Source organism: Littorina saxatilis, linkage group LG12 (genome assembly GCF_037325665.1).
Source record: "Littorina saxatilis isolate snail1 linkage group LG12, US_GU_Lsax_2.0, whole genome shotgun sequence".
NCBI classification, from domain to species: Eukaryota; Metazoa; Mollusca; class Gastropoda; order Littorinimorpha; family Littorinidae; genus Littorina; species Littorina saxatilis.
Genome location: NC_090256.1, coordinates 9,295,973 through 9,306,511, shown reverse-complemented (window position 1 = coordinate 9,306,511; position 10,539 = coordinate 9,295,973). Strand labels below are relative to the sequence as shown.

Sequence of the window (10,539 nt, the reverse complement as noted above, 5' to 3'; positions counted from 1 at the left end):
AAAGATGAATAAAAATGCACACATCTGTCCTTTGTACCAGATACGGGTCCGAGGGTTGCGGTGACCGGACGTGTGACTACATGCTGTTACACATCTCCTTTGTCTACAGGTTTGGGCACGAGGGTTGAACAAGATAGATTAATAAACATTCACACATCTCTCCTTTGTTAATCAGGTACGGGACCGAGGGTTGCGACCACCTGATGTGTGACTACCTGCTGTTACACACATCCGAGGGTAGAATCAGAAAGATAAATACAATTTCATACATCTGTCCTTTGTCTCCAGGTACGGGACCGAGGGTTGCGACCACCTGATGTGTGACTACCTGCTGTTACACACATCCGAGGGTAGAATCAGAAAGATAAATACAATTTCATACATCTGTCCTTTGTCTCCAGGTACGGGACCGAGGGTTGCGGCCACCTGACGTGTGACTACATGCTGAGCTACCGGGTGATCAACAGCACGGAGGTTGACGTGGAACTGAGCGCGAGGGGTACGGGCTGGGTCGCCATCGGCTTCTCCTCCGACAAGTTCATGGTGAGCTCTGCTGCACGTGCTGCACGGAATTGATACTATAACGTCATTATTATCAAGCCTTGACATTCGTGGAGACCCTGCTGAAAGCGCGACGCAATTACATACGCACGGACACGTCCACACACACGCACGCATGAGCGCGCACATACACACATACACACACACACACACACACACACACACACACACACACACACACACACACACACACACACACACACATGTACGCACGCAAGCATGAGCACACACATGTACACACGCACACACACACAGACACAGACACACACACACACGCACGCACGCACACACACACACACACACACACACACACACACACACACACACACACACACACACACACACACAAACAAACATACGTCAAAATCTGTATACAGTACTATGCAACAAGTTCAGTCTCAAACAACCACTAACATCAGAATCACAGAAAATGAGCAATATTTTGAGAAGGCTGCCAAGAAAAGCCCTGATCTGAAAACTATCACTGAGCGGAAGTGACGCGGTGATGAAAATGAACTACACATCCTAGATAACACACCCTCGTGACGTGGATTGTTTCAGGGTGGCGGCGATGACGTCATGGGCTGCAAGCAGGAGAGGAAGCTGTCCCCCCAAGTTGTGGCCATGTCACTCGGCAATTCCGTAAAGCACTCCCCGCCCCAGGAAAAGGAGAACCGACTGACATTGCTGGCTGGTCGTTTGGAGGATGATCACATTTACTGCCGTGTTCGCAGGCCTCTCCAGGTAGGTGTTGTTGGTTTTTCGTGACCTTCAACATAGTGGCTATTCCGAAAACCTCCCCTCAAGGTTGTCGCTAACATTGCTAACATGAAGAAAGAGGCAAAAAAGATCAACAACAACAAACAAACAAACAAAAACAAAAAAACATTGCTAACATGCGATTCGCTTACATGGGCACTATGCTTCAGTACGGATCTTAAATGCCACATATTGTACATATGTCATGATGTTAACATTGAATGAACCAAGGTAGTTGCTGTTGATTTTTCGTGTCCTGTCAAACTATTGGCTAATCGGGACAACTACTCTCAAGGTAGTTGCTGTTGATTTTTCGTGTCCTGTCAAACTATTGGCTAATCGGGACAACTACTCTGAAGGCAGTTGTTGTTGGTTTTTCATGTCCTTTCAACTTATTTAGCTATTCGAGATCCAATGGAAGGATGCTCGTATTCCATGTAAAAGCCTAGACAGATCTGGTGCTAGTTTATAACATCGTTTTTGCACACGAAGGAAAGTACCTTTGCACAGATGTGAGGGAAAATGCAAGATATCCGATCAAAATCTGACTCACGAGACTCAAATATTATTTTTTTTTACATGTCTATTTCCTTGGTTTAGAGGGCAATCTGTGAAGTCTGATCCCAAGAAATCATCATTTGTATGTAACTTTTGATCGCCACTATAAGCTTATGACTTGTTGATTCTTTACTACTGGTCACAAAAAAAAGTAGGCAGATGCGTTTGAGGGCAGATCTTTCTGATGAGGCGGTCGATTGTAAAACCAATGATATGATAGAAAAGGCCATTCATTCCCCTATACCTTATTCAAAAAACAGATTGACTTTACATGACGTATTGTCTATACAGTGGAACCTACAACACAGACACCCCCCAAAATCAAATTCGCAAAATCAAAGGGCCTTCGTTAAAATCGAAAAAAAATCTGAACAATTGAAACGAAACATTTTCTGCATGTCATTAGACAGAACAATCAAATATTCATCTAAAACGGTCCGTTTCGTTCACATATCTTGTCTATCATGGAATATATGGCATGCTGAGCGGTGTTGGTGTCAATCCTCTCAGAAGGCATAAAAGGCAGTTTTTTAAGCCATTTTAGCAGGTACATTTCAGTAACACCTGAACGCATCGCCTTCAAACTTTAAGTGATTTGTGCTTACACCTGTCGTAAACTACACACGGAATCTTAAGTCATTTGAGATATTCGTTCTGCTGTTATGAGACATGCCAGAAAGTGCTTATAAAATAAAGATGTACCTTGTCCGACTGGACAGAACAATTTAAAAATTAGCAGACATTAAGAAAAATGAGAGCTTCAAATTACACTTGAAATTTAATACATTTTCAACTATGGCTGTTCACACTGCACTAGTTTAAACGCGCACAAAAATGCTTGGAAAATGCTCTTTCAAGACGCCTGATCAGCCATGCGTTGCTCAGAATCACAATAGCCCGCTCAGAGAAAAGTCGCTCTGGATTGGTCTTTGCAACGGGCTCACAACGAGGCAAATCGCTTCACGAAGGCGACGAAGAAAGCACGATTGCTGCGAGATATGAACAAAGTTGTACTTCTTAAACTAGTAGACGATTCGGTCAGGGAAATCGTCAGAGAGAACGTAGTTATGATGGGAAATTCAGCTGGGGTAGTCCCTGAACCTTGAAAAGCGGTGGATCCCTCGGGTTACGTCAAAAACCACGCCGAGAAGTCCGAGAAGATCGCAACACACTACACGGCATCGCAGTGTAAACACCGCCACCATCTTGGATTACGCAGCGGGCGGTGGGCGAGCATATTCCAAAGCCGCTCGCCGAGTGCTTCGCGAGCGCTTTCCTGCACTGCCCTAAGAAACGGCTTTCTGCCATTCGCACTGCGGGCGACCCGTGGCGAACCGCTCTGGGCAACTCGTCTTTAAGCGTGTCAGCAGTGAGCTTTGCTGGGCGTAGGCTGACAGTTTTGCTCAGCGCTCTGAAAGAGCCAACTTCTTAAAGATTACATTCAGGTTGAAATCACCCCCCGCGGGTTAGGGGGAGTCCCATATTGGTTGGGACTAGAAAGAATTTACCCGATGCTACCCAGCATGTCGTAAGAGGCGACTAACGGTTCTGTTTCTTCTCTTCTTTTGTCTTATTTCTGCCTTACCAGTCCTTTCACCTATATTTCCTTCCAAGAAAACTCTCCCTACTATTCCCTGCAGTTTTCCAATTCTTTTCTTGTTGTCTTATTTCTACCTGACTGGATCCATCACCTTTATTTCACTTACCAAAGTCTTCTTTTCCACATCCTTATTTCTCTGCATCCCGCATGTCGTATGAGGCGACTAACGGATTCTGTTTCTCCTTTTACCCTTGTTAAGTGGTTCTTGTATAGAATATAGTCAATGTTTGTAAAGATTTTAGTCAAGCAGTATGTAAGAAATGTTTAGTCCTTTGTACTGGAAACTTGCATTCTCCCAGTAAGGTCATATAGCCCTGGAGCAATTTTTTGATTAGTGCTTTTGTGAACAAGAAACACTTAACAAGTGGCTCTATCCGATCTCCCCCCCCCTTTCCCCTATCCCATCTCCCCCTTTCCCTCGTCGCGATATAACCTTCGTGGTTGAAAACGACGTTAAACACCAAATAAAGAAAGAAAGAAAAGGTTGAAATCCTCACCACCACCCATGTCTGATAAAATATGTACATGAAATTTCAGCGTGTGGCGCATCTGTGAATTGTCTTGAAGATACCAACACATTATTGTTTGTCGATGAATCAACAAAGAACTCTTTTTGGCATGTCAAATAACCAGACAGCAGACCTGATGTCTAGAATGACGTACAATTGTGTATGTAATTTACCACATGTGTAAACAAAATTCACCGAAAGTTTGAAGGCAATGCGTTGGGGGAGTTACTGAAATGTACCGTTGTTTGTCTCATTACCCAATAAAATTGCCTCAAAACCCGCCTTTTACAGAGGAATGATACCTACACCATTCAGCATGCCATAATGTCATTGTTATACAAGATATATGAACAAAAATGACTGTTTTGCATGCAGATTAGATTGTTCTTTCTACTGACATGCAGAAGAGGTTTTGTTTTAGCAGTTCTGATTATGGGACCTAAATCTACCATCTCTACAAGAGCGCAGAAAACAACAGCGACTCACCACTCTCTTCAAAATCATTGAGGGACATACCCCAGCAATACCTCCAGAAAACTTCCTGAAACCAATAGACAAAGAGAAGAGGAAAATACGGGCCAACACCTTTCCCGATTGCGTAGCAAGTAACATCGTCACCAAGTACTCTTACAACAACACCCGTGGCTACATCATTCCAGACGCCAGCACAGAGCAGTATCGACGCTCCTTTTTCGTGCAGACGGTGGCTGAGTGGAATGCACTAGACGAGCAGGTGGTCCAGGCAAAATCTGTTGCTGCTTTCTCAACAGCAATAAGCAGAGGTGCCACAAGCGGCCCTCTGCTCTAAAATCTAGAGAATCACTTTTAAACCAGCTTTTAAACATTTTAAATTAGGGAAGCTAAAATAAGAGGACTGGGGTCGGCGTGTATGTTGGGTGCTTTACGTCCCTCGTTACCCCCCAGCTCCTCAAACACCCAAACAATGATAGGAAATTGTATAGGTTATGGGGTGTCCTAAACTAGGGGTTACTTGAAGTAACATGTTAGATGTTTTTATGAGGACACACAGAAATTGATAGGTCCTTAGTTTGTTTTTAACGTATAGGCGGTGCGCTCTCACCCCCGTCGCGCAAATAACCAAACAAGTCGCGTAAGGCGAAAATACAATATTTAGTCAAGTAGCTGTCGAACTCACAGAATGAAACTGAACGCAATGCAACGCAGCAAGACCGTATACTCGTGGTCCACCGCTCACGGCATTGGCAGTGAAATTGACAAGAAGAGCGGGGTAGTGGTTACGCTATGCTGCATAGCACGCTTTTCTGTACCTCTCTTCGTTTTAACTTTCTGAGCGTGTTTTTAATCCAAACATATCATATCTATATATTTTTGGAATCAGGAACCGACAAGGAATAAGATGAAAGTGTTTTTAAATTGATTTCGAAAAAAAAATTTTGATAATAATTTTTATATATTTAATTTTCAGAGCTTGTTTTTAATCCGAATATAACATATTTATATGTTTTTGGAATCAGCAAATGGTGGAGAATACGGTAAACGTAAATTTGGATCGTTTTATAAATTTTTATTTTTTTTTACAATTTTCCGATTTTTAATGACCAAAGTCATTAATTAATTTTTAAGCCACCAAGCTGAAATGCAATACCGAACCCCGGGCTTCGTCGAAGAGTACTTGACCAAAATTTCAACCAATTTGGTTGAAAAATGAGGGCGTGACAGTGCCGCCTCAACTTTCACGAAAAGCCGGATATGACGTCATCAAAGACATTTATCAAAAAAATGAAAAAAACGTTCGGGGATTTCATACCCAGGAACTCTCATGTCAAATTTCATAAAGATCGGTCCAGTAGTTTAGTCTGAATCGCTCTACACACACACACACACAGACACACACACAGACACACACACGCACATACACCACGACCCTCGTTTCGATTCCCCCTCGATGTTAAAATATTTAGTCAAAACTTGACTAAATATAAAAAGGTTCCAAGCGGCGTAAAATTCCTGATTCCTGATTATGGTCATCGTTAACGCGCGAAGCTTGATTTTGCGAATTTGATTATGGGGGGTGCTTGGGTTGTAGGTCGCACTGTATAGACACTACGTACTAACACCTCAATCTGTTTTCTGAATAAGGTTGGGGGAACAATGACCTTCTCTGTCACATAATTGGTTTTAAAATCAACAGCCTCATCAGAAAGATCTGCCCTTAAACGCATCTCCCTAATTTTTTTTATGACGGGTAGTAAAGATGCGTTCTTTGTGTATTGTACCAAGAGATTACTGACTAAAGCACTGTTTAACCCAATATGAATCTTAAAACTCGGGACTGAGAACACTTCTCTCTTTTTTCTTGATCGATGTACATGCTTACATTGTGCGATGTTTTCCTCTAAAGTTCAAGGAACGGATTGCTGACTCAGACCTCGACCTGTTCAACGACTGGCACCAGCTCTACGCCTTCGGTGACATAGACGGAAGTAAGTCAAGCCCTATACGTGATCGTAACAGTACATGATCGATCTGGTCTGGCACGAGGACTGTGCCGAGCTTTGAGACTGATACATGAGAAAAAAGATGGGGTTTATATTTGTTCAGCGTCTGGGAAGAGTCACATTAATTTTTTCTCTTCAAAATAATGATTTTCACGTCGCGACTGATTGGTTCTGGCTTTCTGCGCACGTGCGTGCGTGCGTGCGTGCGTGCGTGCCTGTGTGCATGCGTGCGTGCAAGCGTGCCTGCCTCTATGTCTGTCCGCCTGCGTGCGTGTGTGTGTGTGTGTGTGTGTGTGTGTGCGTGTGTGTGTGTGTGTGTGTGTGTGTGTGTGTGTGTGAGACTGAGAGAGAGAGAGAGAGAGAGAGAGAGAGAGAGAGAGAGAGAGATGGTGTTCGTGTGCATGTGTGTGTGCGTGCATGCGTGCTTGCGTGCGTGTGTGCGTGAGTGTTTCTGTGTCTGTATACTCCTGACTCTTGCTATTATGTGTCTATAATACTGCAGAGCAGCATTCGACAAGAAGCATTGATCATTTAACGCGTGAGAAGACAATTTAATCTATTTCTTGAGCTTTGCCCACAGACCAAAGGAAAGCGTTCCGTATACATTTGCATCACCAATTCAAGCATGAACTATTTTTGATGTTCGGAAATGAAACCACAAGCAAGAAATAGCACAATGGGTTTGATCAATTGAATGAATCTCCCATCCTTTTCCAGTCTCTATAATTAATTTTAACTAATCTGGCGTAAACAAGGTTAAAGATCAATACTTTCCTTTTCAGATCATGTCTAGTATATCATGATGATCCATATCGTGGTTGAGAGTGTCAATCATGATCTTTAGTTCCCTCTACACTGGCAGTTGGCAGTCTGCTTGTGGGCATGCGTGCGTGCGAGCGTGCCTGCCTCTCTGTCTGTCTGCCTGCGTGTGCGTGTGTGAGAGAGAGAGAGAGAGAGAGAGAGAGAGAGAGAGAGAGAGAGAGAGAGAGAGAGAGAGAGAGAGAGAGAGAGAGAGAGGAACATAATTGTTTCTCGTCACACACAAAATCGAGAGGGACGCACTTGTTAAATGTGTTGTGGGCAGAGGATGTGAGTTGTTTTTGTTTGTATCTACATTGAAGCCTTTATTATAGCGATTTCCTTCTTTACGCCACTACTCCGCCTCCCCTTTCTCGTTCGATTTCAGGTGGCAGGATGCTTCAACACACACAAGAACCTCGAGTGTCTGAGAGAAAAATAACCATGGTACGCGTCACCGACATTATGGTCGTCACCAGCTCTGCGTCACTTCCGCTCAGCTTTTCCTGTCTGCTCTCCCTTCTGTTTCCGCTGACCTTGACCTTCACTGGGTCTTGAACGAGCGCTTCCCCATAAAATTTCAGAGGAGAGAATTTGAATGATCGGTGGTGATGGCCGTGCAAAGGAGAGGATTGGATCCTCAGCGGCGTTGATCAAGTTCCTCAAGCGGTGAAGCTGTGTCTGACAGTGATGACAAAGTGCTGCCTTTGTCGGCTTGACTTTTCCAAGTTTCAAGTTTGGACCGGCGAGAAAAAAGTTCAGGAGGAGGAGAGTTTAATAACTCGTTTTTTTAAAACCTCGTGGTATACATACCTCGTTTACTAACATGTGCCTGTTCTGCCTGTTCTATCCCTTTTTCACCTTTCGAGTGTTCATTATAACTTGTACTTGTGTGTTTGTGTTTGTTATTGATATGCGATTTGTGAGGTGTTGTTGGATATAGTGATTGATCGGTTTACATTTTCCTGTAGATTTGTGCTTTTCCCTGGAGAGCTGATTTATGATCGAGTTTAAATCTGGAAGCAGTGCTTTGCTTTGCCAAGTGTGGGTATTTTTGTTTAATTCAGTCAAAGGCTTAAAATGTGTATATAGAGCATTAAGGGTATTTAAGCAATATGTGTTGCTTCCCATAACCTTATCTTTAATCTGTAAAAAATTATGACTTGCAATGTTTAACGTCACTTTGGGACTAAAAATTAATCGTGCATGCATCACCTTATAATGACAGGTTTTGATGAGGCTTTCTAATTTTGCATTAATTAAGAGGTGTTACACATTTGTCTGTGACTTAAAACCCACACGTGCAAACGCACACACACACACACACACACACACACACACACACACACACACACACACACACACAAAATACACGCACACGCATGAACACACGCATGTACACACACACACACACGCATGAACGCATTTACACACACACACACACACATACACATACACACACTCACACACACACGCACGCACACACACACACACACACCATACTTTGACGACCGAGTCTACAAAGCTCTACCGGCCAATGCAATTTTGTTCCATTGAACAGTTTCAGCTTGTGGTATTTTGTTACAGGACACACACGGATCAGCGTTTTCTTTCAAATCAACATTGTTGTTGTTGCTGTAGTATACTGGCATTGTTCTACATTATGGTCAGAGCACGTGTCTTTCTCTCTGCTCACAAACGTTTGGAAAAGACGGGTAATTGTTACATGTCATGGGGGGCGGGGGAAGTGTCTAAAATGAATTGGTCAGAAAGAAATTCCTATAAACAAAAAAAAAGGGTTCTGCTTTCAGCTTTCTCTTGCTAATCACAATCGAAATACACCTGTGTTCATGAAAGATCTGGATAATTGCTATTTGCTTTAATTCTTTAACGGCGCAGTACGCCTCCCGTAAACCATCACAGATACTGTCAGGCTTTTACACACAGTACAAACACCGTAAGATAAACCACGCAAAAATAAATTCTTTGAAAATTGCTCGCTCTTTACGGAGGGCACCTAGGATGTTCTCAAGCGGTGAGTGTTTAAATGAAAGGGTGTTTGTACTGTGTGTAAAAGCCTGGCAGTATCTGTGATGGTTTACGGGAGGCTTACTGTGGCTGTAAAGATGACCTATAGCGTAAGTGGACCCAAGAGTAGGTAAATTCCGAAGAACAATGTTTTCTAAATTGGACTTTAGTTTACGTATTCATTTTTGCGTTAGTTTTCATTTCATTCTGCAGTTCCTAGTTTTCTTTAAAAAAAAAAAATTGGTTGTAATAGATTGCAGTTGGCTTATTGGTGGTCGTTTGTGCTTGTGTCCGTCTACATATCTGAGCTTTGAAATGGGACCAGGGGCAAGCTTTTGATTGAAGTCTTGTTTTCATGCCGTGGTGCGACATTGAAAATTCTTGACCAGCTGTATTTTAGGATACAGATTGTACTCTCTCTCTCTCTCTCTCTCTCTCTCTCTCTCTCTCTCTCTCTCTCTCTCTCTCTCTCTCTCTCTCTCTCTCTCTCTCTCTCTCTCTCTCTCTGTGTTCCCTCCAACTTTCATATTTGTTGTGTAATATTTGCTCAGTCCAATTTGGATGTCATTGTTGAATTTTCTAACATTTCTATCATGTAACACACTATGTAAGATGTGTGTGCTAAATTGATATTGTTATGAAGTTGTTTGCGTTCCAGTGTTTCATGATTAGGAAGGCATGTCATGACATGTGTGAGCATGTGGCCTAGGGTAATTAGCATTGTTCCGTATGCTTTGTGTTCGTGTGTCTTTTGCGATTTGGTCAAAATTGTCATTTAAAATCCTATAATACTCATCATTGATATATAATGATACCTGGAAAGGCATTGTTCGTGTGTGTGCGTGTGTGCGTTTGTGTGCGTGCCTGCGTGCCTGCGTGCGTGTGTGTGTGTGTGGTAAAAAAGGAGAGATAGAGAGGTACAACTCAGAAAAATTGTACTGTATGAAGTCTCTGGCAAAGAAGAAGGGCGCCGTCTCTGGGGCGTTTCCCCGGACAGTGGTTTTTTAACTCGTTGAAAAATATCAGAATGTTTAACAAAAGGTAAGTATCGAATTTGACACAATCTCACTTTTTACGAAAACATCTTAATGCAAATCTAATACGCCCTAATGTGAATAGCCTTCAAGAATACATAGGCAAAGAACAAAACAGAGAGGGAAAATTAACGTTGAGTCGGGGTCACTTGACCACCCTGTGTTTGAAAGACAAGAAACAACAATTAACAAATACACATATTGCATCGTCA

General features: G+C 42.7%; 1 protein-coding gene across 1 annotated transcript in view; it reads left to right on the top strand.

Annotated features, from left to right (window-relative positions):
* LOC138981205 (uncharacterized) overlaps positions 1–8,725 on the top strand; it is a 135,155-nt gene extending 126,430 nt beyond the window's left edge. The window contains exons 6-9 of the mRNA XM_070354049.1: positions 402–543; positions 1,123–1,305; positions 6,371–6,452; positions 7,654–8,725. Of these exons, the coding sequence (XP_070210150.1) occupies positions 402–543; positions 1,123–1,305; positions 6,371–6,452; positions 7,654–7,823 (577 nt within the window). The 3' untranslated portion in view covers positions 7,824–8,725. The remainder of the gene's footprint in view (positions 1–401; positions 544–1,122; positions 1,306–6,370; positions 6,453–7,653) is intronic.
* The last annotated feature ends 1,814 nt before the right edge of the window (positions 8,726–10,539 follow it).